This window comes from Meles meles, chromosome X (genome assembly GCF_922984935.1).
Source record: "Meles meles chromosome X, mMelMel3.1 paternal haplotype, whole genome shotgun sequence".
NCBI lineage: Eukaryota > Metazoa > Chordata > Mammalia > Carnivora > Mustelidae > Meles > Meles meles.
In genome coordinates, this window is record NC_060087.1 from 59,603,417 (window position 1) to 59,619,007 (window position 15,591).

Below are 15,591 nucleotides of genomic sequence, written 5' to 3' on the forward strand. Positions count from 1 at the left end.
ATCTTGGGCATAGACGTTTCTGCCTCTAGTACATGAACACTGGTTCCATTTGCAAGATTGGGAAAATTTTCGTGGAGAATTTGTTCAACTATATCTTCTAGTCTTCTTTCTTTCTCCTCCCTCTCAGGAATTCCAATAATTCTGACGTTGGAATGTTTCATGGTGTCATTAGGTTTTAAACTAAAGACTGTGGTCAGAGACACAGAAGGACACTACATAATTCTTTAAAGGCCTATCCACCAAGAAGATCTAACAATTGTAAATATTTATGCCCCCAATATGGGAGCAGCCAATTACATAAGAAAACTATTAATCAAGATAAAGAGTCATATTGATATGAATACATGAATAGTAGGAGATCTTAACAGGCCTCTCTCAGTAATAGATCATCAAAGCAGAAAATCAATAAAGAAACAAGAGCATTGAATGACACATTGGACCAGATGGACCTCATAGATATGCACATTCCACCCTAAAACAACAGAATACTCATTCTTCTCAAGTGCACATGGAACCTTCTCCAGAATAGACCACATACTCGGTCACAAAGCAGCACTCAACCGATACCAAAAGACTGACATTATTCCCTGCATATTCTCAGATCACAATGCTTTGAAACTGGAGCTCAATCACAAGGAAAAGTTTGGAAGGAACTCAAACACCTGGAAGGTAAAGACCACCTTGCTTAAGAATGCTTGGATCAACCAAGAAATCAAAGAAGAACTTAAACAATTCATGGAAACCAATGAGAATGAAGACACTTCAGTCCAAAACCTATGGGATACAGCAAAGCTGGTCCTAAGGGGGAAATACATAGCCATCCAAGCCTCCCTCAAGAAAAACAGAAAAATCCAGAATACACCAGCTGTCTGTACACCTTCAAGAACCGGTGAATCAACACATTAAGCCAACTCCACACACAAGAAGGAAAATAACCAAGATTAGAGCAGAGATCAAGGAGATGGAGAGAAGGGAGTTGAGGGAAATTGGAAGGGGAGATGAACCATGAGAGACTATGGACTCTGAAAAACAACCTGAGGGTTTTGAAGGGGCGGGGGGTGGGAGGTTGGGGAAACCAGGTGGTGGATAATAGGGAGGGCACGTATTGCATGGAGCACTAGGTGTGGTGCAGAAACAATGAATACTGTTACGCTGAAAAGAAATTTTAAAAAAGTGAAAAAAATAAAATAGGAAAAAAAAAGAAATTAAAAATAGAGCTTCCCTATGACCCTGCCATTGCACTACTGGGCATTTACCCCAAAGATACAGATGTAGTGAAAAGAAGGGCCATCTGTACCTCAATGTTCATAGCAGCAATGGCCATGGTCGCCAAATTGTGGAAAGAACCAAGATGCCCTTCAACGGACGAATGGATAAGGAAGATGTCGTCCATATACACTATGGAGTATTATGCCTCCATCAGAAAGGATGAATACCCAACTTTTGTATTAACATGGACGGGACTGGAAGAGATTATGCTGAGTGAAATAAGATAAGCAGAGAGAGTCAATTATCATACGGTTTCACTTATTTGTGGAGCATAAGAAATAACACAGAGGACATGGGGAGATGGAGAGGAGAAGGGATTTGAGGGAAACTGGAGGGGGAGCTGAACGATTAGAGACTATGGACTCTGAAAAACAATCTGAGGGTTTTTTTTTAATCTGAGGGTTTTGAAGGGGCAGGGGGTGGGAAATTGGGCCAGCATGGTGGTGGGTATTGTGGAGGGCACGTATTGCATGGAGCACTGGGTGTGGTGCATAAACAATGAATTCTAGTACATTGAAAAGTAATTAAAAAAATTTAAAAATTTAAAAAAAGTTATAGCTAAACAAGATGAATACATTCTAGAGATCTGGTGTACAGCCTGGTCCCTATGGTAAACCATTCTATATTATACACTTAATATTTTTTTGAGAGGATAGATCTCATGTTAAGTGTTGTTACTACAACAAAATAAACTTGAAAAAAGATGTAAGAAAAAACCATGTAAGATACTACTTGAAAATTAAATGAGAGGAATAGGAAAAAAGAACGATAGGAGAATTCTTACCAGAGACCTATTGTCATAAAGCAGAATAAAATTGTGATCAAGTATTTAAACTGAATTTCAAAATATTAATTAAGGAATCATGCCTATAAAATAAGAATATAAAGCATGGATTTAAGAGCTCAAGAATGGCTGGTAGACAAAGAAAATGATATATGAGCCATTATACAATAAAGAAGGAAATGAGAAGAAAAAAGAAAGCCATCAGAGAAATAAAGGTAAAATTGAAAGCCACAAGAGAGAAGGGACATTTGCTGAATAAACAGTTAAGAACATAGAAAACAAGAGAAAAGCAAAATGAAATGAAAACTGAAACTGGTTCTAAAATCTTCAGGCTCTCACCAATTAATGAGTTAAGTAAAATCTTTAACACATGTTCATTTTATATTTGTAGGACCGTCATGATTATAGCTTTAAAACATTACTGACCAAAATCCCTAATGCATACAAAACGAGATAAATTGCATTGCTGGTAAAGTAAAACTCATGGACTACTTAAACTCATCTTCTCTTGGCTCCCAGATTTAATTTCAAGTGCCAACAAAACTTTGATGAGTATTTTTTTTTCTATTGAGTTTATGTTTCGTTTTCTTTCTGGTTTGTGTATAGTCAATGTCATTCCCCACCCTGGTACCAGCAATGAATGGGAATATGATTTGACCATTTGCTGAAGTAAATGGATTTAATGGATTATGTTTCTGGGTAAGAAACAACAGACAATTTAATTTGTTAGTGTTTTTTGTGATTCTTTGTGCCCATTTCAAGCTCAGATTAAACAATTATTTCATGCCTGCTGGGAGGGAGAATGGCACTCTAGTATCTATCTAGACTGGTGAGTTTCTGTGTTTACTCTTGATCTGTAGATGAAGTTGTAGCTCTGAATCCATAAACTCCTTATGTCTGTGTCTATGTGTCAATAATCAAGAAAGGCCTTGACCTCACTTCATGTGAGTGTGAAATGTTTTCCCATCTCTGGCTGGTCTCCACAAATTAGATGACAAAGTCTTCTTGTTAAAGGAGCACTGTTCAGCTTTACAGACATAACTAAGCACTTACATAAAATATTCTTAAAATTCTCCACAAAAAGAACATTAAACTAATATTTTAAACATGCTAAACCAGAGTGTTCTTATAAAAAAAATTCTGTCAACTCAGAAACATTTTAAGATTCCAAAGTTAAGGTAAATCTTTGGCAGGCAAGATTAATAATTTTGGTCTGAAAGAAAGAGCTAGGTCTTTTTTCTGGTTTATTTGTATATGGTATAGAACAAGCATACATTTATTTTACTTGGTCTCTTTTTCCTAAATGTATGCAGGTTTATTGATTAATATTATATAGTTCTTATATATAACACTTAACATTATACAAAACATAAAGTGGGGGCGCCTGGGTGGATCAGTGGGTTAAAGCCTCTGCCTTCAGCTCAGGTCAGGATCCCAGGGTCCTGGGATCGAGCCCTGCATCAGTTTCTCTGCTCAGTGGGGAGCCTGCTTCCTCCTCTCTCTCTCTGCCTGTCTCTCTGCCTACTTGTGATCTCTGTCTGTCAAATAAATAAAATCTTCAAAACAAAAAAATAAAGTGCATTCAACTAACATTGAATCATTGTTCTGACAAAGTTAATTTTAGCTGTAACTATGTGCTGTAGTATGTTAGGTTTAAGATAGTTGCCAAGACATTTAGTTAACTTAAAATGCTGGACTACTATTAAATTGAGTCAATTAATAATTACTGGATAAAAAGATACATTTTAATTAAAATCAAATACTTAAATATTGATTACAAAGCATAGATTTAAGTCTTATACTATTGTTTCTTATTTTTATATGCTGTAGAGAGGTGATACCTTTGGGTCATGTTACTGAATATGTTTGTTCATTTTTCCTTTTTAACAGGACAGGTGTCACCACAGACAGCTACACTATGTATGCTCAGGAATTCTGCTAATTTGTTATAATGCTTATAAGAGATGATTCTGAACTGCACACTTCCAAATTTTCTTTTTGAAATAAAAATTATTTTGGTTAAAAGTAACAATTAAAATAAGCGGCTGACATTGTATTATGAGCAATAGTAACAAATGGATATGTGTTTTTGTTTTTAAAGGAAAATGCAGTTTATTCCTAAAGCAATGATTCTCAAACTTCTGTTCTCAGGACCCCTTTGCACTCTGAAAAAATTAAGAATTTCCAAAGAGATTTTGAGAAGTTCTTTAAAAAAAATTTTTTTTTATTTACTTGAGAAAGAGCACATGTATCACAAGTCGGTGGGGGGAGGGACAGCAGAAGAAGAAGAAGCAGACTCCCTGTTGAGCAGGGAGCCCACCACATGGCTGGACCCCAACAAGATCATGACCTGAGCTGAGGGCACCCTGGCGCCCCGCCCAACAAAGATTTTTTAAATGCATGTTTTATCTATCAGTAACTGCCATATTAGAAGTCAGAACAGAAAATGTATATATATTCACTAACTGAACTTATTTGAGACAAAATCATTGAATGCTAATATCAATTTTCAAAAAAATTATATTTAAAAAATCAATGAGAAGACTGTAGAAAATTTCTAAAAAGCTCTTTATTCTTACTTAATAGAAATAGCTAGATTCTCAAATATGCTTCTGTATTTGATCTATTACAATATCACATATCACATAGCTTCTGGAAAGCGACATGTCTTAGTATTATGAAAATAGTTATGACCTGGAAGATCACTAAAGAGATTGTCAGTTTGTTTCAGAATATAAAGAGCATAAAATAAAGGACTGATTTGGAAAGTAAATTTTATTTGACCTGGTTTAAATCTGTGTCTGAGATAAAGCTCTGTAATGTATTTAAATGTAGCAAAATTACCTTGATTTTGATGGGCTTGCTTGGTTTACTGATTAATGCCTTCACTAACAATAAGAAAGACTTTATTTTCTACGTAATCTGCCTAAATAGCAGATTCTGTTTTACTAGAATAATTTTCTGATCTTTATATTGTGTTTATTATGTCTTTATTCTTGATCATTTAATGGCAAAGTACAGTTTCCTCATTTATCAAAGAGCTAAAGTTCTTCAAAACTGTTACTGCCTATGCTTCTTTTTAAAATATTTTGATGTCATTTTGCTTAGATAGGTAATCAAGTGTTGTTTCTGAGGCATCCATGATCCTATCTAACAACTCTTGATTTCGTCTTCCAAAAAGTAACATCCTGTTACAAAAGATATAAAGTTTTTAGGATATCTTTTATCTATCTTTGAGATTTCTAAAAGGGATGCTGTGGAAATGCCAAAATTAATTCTTTCTCCTCATAAAAAGAGAAATGTGAAAATTAGGTTCATTTGATGGGTTACTCTTGTTTAAGAGTTGCATGAGAAGAGTTGCAAAATCAGAAGAGATGCTTAGCCTCCCTTTTATTTTTAAAAGTAAAAAACTAAAAAAAAAGTAAAAAACTGTTAACATAAGATTTTCAGAAATTGTATACCTTATGAGCAGTTCCTGAAGATTATTGACTATCTTGAGAGTAAAACTTCAAGAGAAACACTAATCATAACTCATAATTTTTTTTCAGAAATGGACAGAATATCAAGATAGAGGATCAATAAGGAAAGATGTGAACAACACTATAAATCAAGTAGGCCTAACAGGCATTATTCACAGTAGCCAAAGGTGAAAACCACCTAAGTGTTGATCAACAGATGAATAGATAAAATGTGGTATATCCATATAATGGAATATTTTCAGGCATAAAAAAAGAATGCAAGTACTGATTTATCACAATGTGGATGAACCTTAAAAACATTATGCTAATAAAATTAACAAGTCAGGAAATGACAGATGCTGGCGAGGATGTGGAGAAAGGGGAACCCTCCTACACTGTTGGTGGGAATGCAAGCTGGTGCAACCACTCTGGAAAACAGCACAGAGGTTCCTCAAAATGTTGAAAATAGAACTACCCTATGACCCAGCAATTGCACTACTGGGTATTTACCCTAAAGATAAAAACATAGTGATCTGAAGGGGCATGTGCACCCGAATGTTTATAGCAGCAATGTCTACAATAGCCAAACCATGGAAAGAACTTCGATGTCCATCAACAGATGAATGGATAAAGAAGTGGTATATATACACAATGGAATACTATGCAGCCATAAAAAGAAATGAAATCTTGCCATTTGCCTCGACGTGGATGGAACTAGAGGGTATCATGCTTAGTGAAATAAGTCAATCGGAGAAAGACAACAATCATATGATCTCCCTGATATGAGGATGTGGAGATGCAACATGGGGGTTAGGGGGATAGGAGAAGAATGAATGAAACAAGATGGGATTGGGAGGGAGACAAACCATAAGTGACTCTTAATCTCACAAAACAAACTGAGGGTTGCTGGGGGGAGGGGGGGTTAGGAGAGGGGGAGGGGGGTTATGGACACTGGGGAGGGTATGTGCTATGCTGAGTGCTGTGAAGTGTGTAAACCTGGCGATTCACCCTGTACCCCTGGGGATAAAAATACATTATATGTTTATAAAAAATAAGAAATAAATAAAAAATTTAAAAAAACCAAAACATTATGCTAAGTGAAATAAGCCAGTTACAAAAGGAAAAATATTATATGATTCCACTTATATCTAGACAGTACCATGAGAAGTTACCAGGGGCTGGGAGAAAGGGGGATCAGAGTTATTTCTTAATGGGTACAGAGTTTGTTAGAGGTGATGAAAAAGTTTTGGAAATAGGTAGTAGTTAAAGTTTCATAACACTGTGGATGTAATTAATGCCACTGAACTGTACATATAAAATGGCTAAAGTGGCAAATTTCATGTTTTTTTGCATATATAACTGCAGTTAAAAACTGTTATGACTTAATTATATACTGTACCCCAAAAAAGAATTTTACCTTCCTTCCACTCTGGCATTATTGGTTACCTTACTAAATTAACCACAGCTACTAAATCTCTATAATGTATAGACAGTTTGTTTTACTCTGATGTTTGCCTGAAGACTCTGCTTTAAGTGACAGGCAAGAGTTTGTGTATTTAACAAAGAAAGACAGTCTCAGAGCCCCACAGAAAAGGACTATATCAGGTTCTTCAAACTGTTGACCTGTCTGAAGAGAATCTTGATTACCGGTTTCTGAGCTGACACTAGACAACCTTGAGACCACACCAGTGCACTTAATGAGGATTTCCAGGTTTTCTTCTAACCTAAAAGCTTATAGTTTTATAAAAGCAGACTACTGGCCCAAGATGCAGCAGAACATCAACTACACAGGACTGAATAAATTGATAAAGGAAATTTTATTGTGGTTATGTATTTGGAATATTGTTGACGTTTTAACGTTCTATTTTCTGAATATATGAGAAAATCCTCTTTGTAAATTATTTGTAACTCGAAACAATTTAGTAGACACTGCTTCTGTAAACTAAAATTAAGATATATTAAAATAATACGGTTCTCATTCACCTCCTCCTGATCTTACCCCTCCTTCTGAATTCAGAAACTTTTATTAAGTCTCCCTACTTTCTACAGCAATATAGTTATGTGCATTGGTTGTATAAGAATTTGTCCTTTTTTTACCTTTTAAATAATAGTTTGTATGTTTTTATGTTTTTTTAATCATGGTTACAGAGACTTGATAGGACACTAGGTTTAAGTTTAAATACTCCAGATCTTTATATAACACAATTAGAAAGATAAGTACCATATGATTTCATTCATATGTGGAATTTAAAAACAAAACACACAAGAAAAGGGAAAAATAAGAGAGATATAGCAAGAAACAGACTCAATTAGAGAGAACAATCTGATGGTCACGAGAGGGGAGGGTAGTGGGGTGAAGGGTTAAATAGGTGATGGTGATTAAAGAGTGCACATGTCGGGGCGCCTGGGTGGCTCAGTGGGTTGGGGCCTCTGCCTTTCGCTCAGGTCATGATCCCAGGGTCCTGGGATCAAGCCCCGCATCGGGCTCTCTGCTTGGCGGGGAGCCTGCTTCCTCCTCTCTCTCTCTCTGCCTGCCTCTCTCCCTACCTGTGATCTCTATCTGTCAAATAAATAAATAAAATTTAAAAAAAAAAGAGTGCACATGTCATGATGAAAACAGAGTGTTGTATGGAACTGCTGAATTACTATATTGTACATCTGCAACTACCTGGAATTAAAATAAAAACTTAAATAAAAAAAAAAGATGTACTCATGATCTGCTACTCCATTTAATCTTATATACTACAGCATCAAAACCTAAAAATCTTCTGCTGTCCTTTTCTTAAAACCAAGATATAAATGGACAAATTGACTGTGCAACCAAGGCATGGCCAATGACAGCCATTAATCAGTTATGGTAAGATAATCTTAAGGTGTAACGTTGATCTTACCTTATCTTTATGGAGCACATGTCTACAAAATCCCCTCAGGGAATTATCCTGGTATCTTTTTTATATGGTCCCAGTATAAATGTGGTAGGGAGTTCACTTTCCAAGAGGTCAGGAACCCTCAGTAAATTTCAGGGACCTTGAGAAAAGAGGTGCTACAGGTGAAATGTGGTAGAGAGGGTTTCATGGCTCTGGTATCCTAGCTTAGGAATGGCAAAAGATAACAGAACACAGATACAATTCAATTCTGCATATACTTGGAAATTTACTTCCTAATTGTCTTTGTTTTTAAAAATTTTTTTTTATTGTGTTATGTCTTTTTGCTTAATATTTTATTTATTTGACAGACAGAGATCACAAGTAGGCAGAGAGAGACAGGTAGAGAGAGAGGAGGAAGTAGGCTCCCTGCTGAGCAGAAAGCCAGACCCCAGGACCCTGGGATCATAACCTGAGCCAAAGGCAGAGGCTTTAACCCCCTGAGCCACCCAGGCGCCCCTTATTGTGTTATGTTATTCAGCATCATTAGTTTTTGATGTAGTGGTCCAAGATTCATTGTTTACATATAACACATATAACACTCAGTGTTCCATGCAATCCAAGCCCTCCTTAATACCTCCTTAATACCCATCACCAGGCTCACCCATCCCCCCACACCCCTCCCCTCTAAAACCCTCAGTTTGTGTGTGTGTCTTTTAATTCTCCTTCGAACCACCTGTTAACATCTCAGTGGTTCCTTTATTAATTAATGACTTAAATAAAATGTTTGACATGGGTTTAAAAAATAAAAATGGAAATTAAAACTTTAAAAGAGAGAAAATGATAGTTAGAAGACAGGCAAAGGAAATCCAAAGTATACAAAGACCCCCAAGGAAGAAAACTGAAATAATGAAATAAAAACAATTGTTCAAAAACAGTTCTCTGACTTATTTCATTTAGCATAATGCCCTCTAGTTTCATTCATGTCATTGTAAGTGGCAGGATTTCCTTTTTTTTTTTTTTTTTTACATTTTATTTTTTTATTTTTTAAATTTCTTTTCAGTGTACCAGAATTCATTGTTTATGCATCACACCCAGTGCTCCATGCAGTACGTGCCCTCCATAATACCCACAACCTGACTCCCCCAACCTCCCACCCCCCCGCCCCTTCAAAACCTTCAGTTTGTTTTTCAGAGTCCATAGTCTTTTATGGTTCGTCTCCCCCTCCAATTTCCATCAGAATCATAGGATTTCCTTCTTTTCTAAGGCTGAACATTTCACTGTATGTACATACTGATGCACACATATCACATTTTCTTCATCCACTCCTCTTTTCATGGGCACTTAGATTACTTCCTTGTCTTGCCAATTGTGAATAATGTTGTAATGAGTATGGGGGTGCAGATATCTCTTTGAGTTAGTGATTTCATTTCCTTTGGATATATACCCAGAAGTAAAATTTCTAGATCATTCTGTTTTTAATTTTTGAGGAACCTCCATAACTGTTTTCCATAGTGGCTGTATCAATTATACATCCCCACCAAATATGCACAAGCGTTCTCTTTTCTCTACATTCTCTTTAGCACTTTTATCTCTTGCCCTTTTGATAACAGACATTCTTTTTTTTTAATTTATTTTTTCAGCGTAACAGTATTCATTGTTTTTGCACCACACCCAGTGCTCCATGCAATGTGTCCTCCCTATTACCCACCACCTGGTTCCCCCAACCTCCCACCCCCGACCCTTCAAAACCCTCAGGTTGTTTTTCAGAGTCCATATAATAGACATTCTTTTTTTTTTTTTTTTTTTAAGATTTTATTTATTTGACAGACAGATCACAAGTAGGCAGAGAGGCAGGCAGAGAGAGAGAGGAGGAAGCAGGCTGTCCGCAGAGCAGACAGCCCGATGCGGGGCTCGATCCCAGGACCCTGGGATCACGACCCGAGCCAAAGGCAGAGGCCTTAACCCACTGAGCCACCCAGGCGCCCCAATAGACATTCTTTTAAAGAAGTTTTAGGTTCACAGCAAAATTGGGTGGAGAGTACAAAGTTCCCACATATACCAAACCCACTCCCCCTCAAAGAACATCCCCCACTACTGAACATTCTGTGCCATAGTGCTATATTTGTTCTAATCAATGAAACTGCACATCATTTTCACTCAAAGTCCATAGTTACATTAGGGTTCACTCCTGATGATGTATGTTTTATGGGTTTTGACAAATGTATAATGACAGGTATCTACTGCTATAGTATCACAGAACAGTTTCACTGCCCTAAAAATTCTCTATGTTCTGTCTATTCATCCTTTCCTCCCCAACTAACCTCTGCCAACCAGTGATCCTTTTATTTTCTCCAGTTTTGACTTTTCTGAAATATCATATAGTCAGAATCATGTGGTATGTAGTCTTTTCAGATCGATGAAGGAAAATATATAATATCTATAAAACATATTTAAAATAATATGCATTTAAGATTCCTCCAGACGCGCCTTGGTGGCTCAGTGAGTTAAGCGGCTGACTCATGATTTCAGCTCAGGTCATGATTTTGGGGCCCTAGATCCAGCCTCACATGTGGCTCCATGCTCAGTGGGGAGTCTGCTTCAGAATTCTCTTTCCCTCTGTCCCTCCCTTACACATTCCTCTGTCTCAAATAAATAAATAAATAAATCTTTAAAAAAATATTCTTTCATGACTTTTCATGGCTTAGTATCTCATTTCTTATCTCTGATTAAGATTTCATTGTTTAGATATACCACAGATTATTTATCCATTCACCTACTGAAGGATATCTTGACTGATTCCAAGTTTAAGCAATGAATAAAGCTTCTATAAACACCCACGTGCAGGTCTTTGCATGGACATAGTTTCCAATTTATTTGAGTAAATACCAAAAAGTACAGTTGCTAGAATGTATAGTGAGAGTTTTATAAGAAAGTACTAAATTGTCTCCCAAGTATCTATACCATTTTGCGTTCCTGCCAGCAATGAATAAGAGTTTTCTATTGCTCAACATACTTGCCAGCATTTGGTGGTATCAGTGTTTTAGATTTTTGTGATTCTAATACATATGTAGTAGTATCACAGTGTTTTAATTTTCAATTCTGTAATGACATAGAGATGCAGATATAGAAATATATACATATACATATAGATAGATATGTAGATATATAGATATATATATAGTCCAGCTATGTTCCTAGAATGAAGAGACTGATTTTTTAGTGGACAGCATTTTGACATATTTTTGATTTTTTTTTAAAGAATTTATCTATTTATTTATTTATTTATTTGATAGAGATCACAAGCAGGCAGAGGCAGGGAGAGAGAGAAGAGGAAGCAGGCTCCATGCCAAGAAGAGAGCCCGACGCGGGGCTCAATACCAGGACCCTGGGATCATGACCTGAGTCGAAGGCAGAGGCTTTAACACACTGAGCCACCCAGGCGCCCTTGACATACTTTTTAAATAAGTCATTGAAGCTATGAATTTTGCTCTGAGAACGGCTTTAGCACTTTAGATTATGTTATAAAGTATTTTCAAGATCATTATTTTCTAGTTTCTGTGTTTTAAAATGTCCAAGAGGTCAAGAGTTTCGTCTTGATTCCATCAATTCCTTGTTTTATTGTATTGTTATAGATAACATTGCTTTATTTCTGGTCTTGGAATTTATTCAGGTTTTCTTTGTGAACAATTTTGTAAATGTTTAAAGAGCACATAAACAGAAGGTGGATTTTCTATTTTCAGGCTATAATACATATTTCTTTTAAGTCTTCTATAAATATTATTTAGGTATTTTCCATCCTTTCTTTTTGTCTTTTATTCCTTTAAATGGCTGCCATAGATTGAGAAAGGTGAATTCAATTTTATGTTTATGTTCTTCCTTCTAAGTCCTACAGTTCAATGCAAAATCCACCAAAGATATCACATATAAACAAAAGGAAAAAAACAAACCAATAACTTCTAAATTTTAGGAAACCAAACTCATCAATAATTATAATAACACACTGTGATCAAGTAGGGTTTATTCAGAAATGCAATGATGACTTAATTTTGGAAATCTATTACTTTACTTCAATATGTTAATACTTCAATTTTAGTATATGTGCTGCCGAAGCGAGCACAATATGTTAATACTTCAAAAGACAAAAACCATACAGTTATCTCTACAGAAGCTGAAAAGGCATGTAATTCAATATTGATTCTTTAAAATTCTGAAATAGGAACAGATGGACAAAACATTTAAAAAAATGCCTACACCTAAAAGCCAATACCACCCTTAATGAAGGAACAGTAGCAAGTTACTGTATAACTTTAAAAGGTTAATTACTGGGGCGCCTGGGTGGCTCAGTGGGTTAAGCCGCTGCCTTCGGCTCAGGTCCTGGGATCTCAGGGTCCTGGGATCGAGTCCCGCATCGGGCTCTCTGCTTGGCAGGGAGCCTGCTTCCCTCTCTCTCTCTCTCTCTCTCTCTGCCTGCCTTTCTATCTACTTGTGATCTCTCTCTGTCAAATAAATAAATAAAATCTTAAAAAAAAAGGTTAATTACTATTTTGATTATTTCATAATAAAAAGTTAACAGTATCTGATATGATTATGGTTTGGAAGGTTCTGTAGCCTACATTTACTCAGAATTAGAGCTTGATTAAATTAGACATGAAATCTAGTGACCTAAGGGAAATAATGTCATACTGAACAATAAGGATCCTATTTTTATACTCAATACTATGCTTCCATAAAAAAACAAAGTAAAATATATTCTTACTCCAAGCAGTGTGTCAAAGAGTCAAAGTACAGTCATATAGTCTTCAAACAATCATTTGACTGGTTATCAAGTACTGAAATGGCACAAATTTCTGGTGATAAAGACTGGGTTATTCAGATTGGAAACGCCTTTTATAACTGTGTTACCAAACTCCCAGTTCCCACTGTACCTGTTTCTTTCAGGAGATTCCAGATTTCTCTGCATTTATGGATCTGCTCAAGGGCACGATTCAGTAACTCGGTCTATTTGGCAATAATGCAAAGAAAATTAGTCTCAACCAGACAAAACTTAAAGCAAATTAAAATAATGTACCATATGCACTAAAAGCAGTTAAAATGATAGAAAAATTACAGTTTAAGCTGAACACTTATAATTTATATACAAACATTAACCTCTATTTGTATTTCTTTTTAAAAGATTTTATTTATTTATTTATTTAGTTAGTTGCAGAAATACAAGCACAAGCAGCGGGGAGCCACAGAGGGAGAAAAAGCAGACTCCCTATATACACTATGGAGTATTATGCCTCCATCAGAAAGGATGAATACCCAACTTTGGTAGCAACATGGACGGGACTGGAAGAGATTATGCTGAGTGAAATAAGTCAAGCAGAGAGAGTCAGTTATCATATGGTTTCACTTATTTGTGGAGCATAACAAATAACATGGAGGACATGGGGAGATGGAGAGGAGAAGGGAGTTGAGGGAAATTGGAAGGGGAGGTGAACCATGAGAGACTATGGACACTGAAAAACAACCTGAGGGTTTCTGAAGGGGCGGGGGGGGGGGTGGGAGGTTGGGGGAACCAGGTGGTGGGTATTGGGGAGGGCACAGATTGCATGGAGCACTGGGTGTGGTGCAAAAACAATGAATACTGTTACGCTGAAAAGAAATAAAAAAAAAAAAAAGCAGACTCCCTGTTGAGCAGGAAGCCCAATGTGGGACTCAATCCCAGGACCCTGGGATCATGACCTGAGCCAAAGGCAGACACTTAATCAACTGAGCCACCCAGGCGCCCCTATTTGTAATTTTCTTAATGTCCCAGAAAATGAGGATTTAGTAGAAAATCTTCAGCACTATCAATTTTAATAATCTAGGACAGAAGAGTAGTACTTCTAGAATGGTGGTATGAGGAGTTCCATGGACCCTCCCCCTAGCAAAACAACCGTAACTGATGAATTATAAAACACAAACATGTAAAGTCTCAGGAAATTGCACAAAGGGTAAAAAGAAAATGGAGACACATCTATTCTAGGAAATCTACTAAGTCTCAGTAAGACAGTAAGCACCGGTGATAGTTGAACCCTCATCTGTTCACCAACCACTCCCAGCTAAGTGTGAGTGCTACTTTGGGGGGTGTGTGACCAAGAAGATGGGGCCCCCTCTATTCTCAGCTTCTAGACTAGGCATTTCCAGAAGGGGCATGCTGCCAGGATTTCTCATCCTCCTCCCCCAGATCTGTATTGCAGGAACTCTATTATAAATAAGCACGAATAAGACGCCCGGAGCTCTCTTCCTCTACCCAGTCCCTATAACCAGGCATGGAAAATTGCAATTATTGGGTCTCAATTGCCCTCACTGCAGCTTGCTTACAGGACAGAGTTTCCACTGGGAGAGGCAAGTTCAGAATGTCAGGAACTATGACTCCTGCCAAGCCCCTTACTCACAGAGTTGGACTGTCACTCTGGGAGAAATGTGCCATGTTCCCACCTCCAGCTCCAAAACAATGGTACAGAACTTCTTCTCAGGAGAAGCAGCAGCTCATTAGAAGAGTGAGCTCTGTATCTCTGCCTAAGAGGACTGACTAACTGGAACACAGCTTGGGGAAGTTCAAGTGTAAGACTACTACAAAAAAAGGGAGATTCTGGAGTTGAATACTTAAAAAGAGGCTAATAGCTCAATGATATCAACATGCAAAACAGAAGACCAACCAGAAGCTTACATAGGGAACCAGGGTGAGAAAAAACTAAGATCCCTACCACTTTTCAAAGGGGCCTCACATTAAGTGTATCAGACTGTGGAACAATTAATGCCTAAAAGCATTTCTGAACACATACACGTGCATGTGCACGTGCGCAGGTGTGTGCGCGTGCACACACACACATACACACACACAGAGCAACCACGCTAGTAATTAGTCAAGATTAACATCTGGGTTAATACCAATAAAAGACCATTCAGAAGTTAACAGGGATATTGAGGAAAGAGAAATTATAAAAATAACCCTGCTAAAATTACTTTCATCCTTTTGTAGAGGAGGGGCCAGGGTGACTCCACAGGCAAAGACCATAACCTCTGGAGAGTGGTATCAGAAGCCGTACCCTTCTGTATAGCTGAGGGAAGTAGACTAGCCTGAACTAGCCCAGCCAAGTCACTAAACCAATCAACAAGCATTAATGACCACAAACCATAGGGGGGACTAAGTATTCAAAGATGCTTCAATATATTATCTAAAATG

General features: G+C 37.0%; 1 protein-coding gene across 1 annotated transcript in view; it reads right to left on the bottom strand.

The window, feature by feature from the left end:
* The window catches only part of TEX11 (testis expressed 11), a 297,399-nt gene that overhangs the window by 55,802 nt on the left and 226,006 nt on the right, over positions 1–15,591 (bottom strand). The window contains exon 24 of the mRNA XM_045994777.1: positions 13,304–13,376. Coding sequence (XP_045850733.1) covers positions 13,304–13,376 — 73 coding nt within the window. The remainder of the gene's footprint in view (positions 1–13,303; positions 13,377–15,591) is intronic.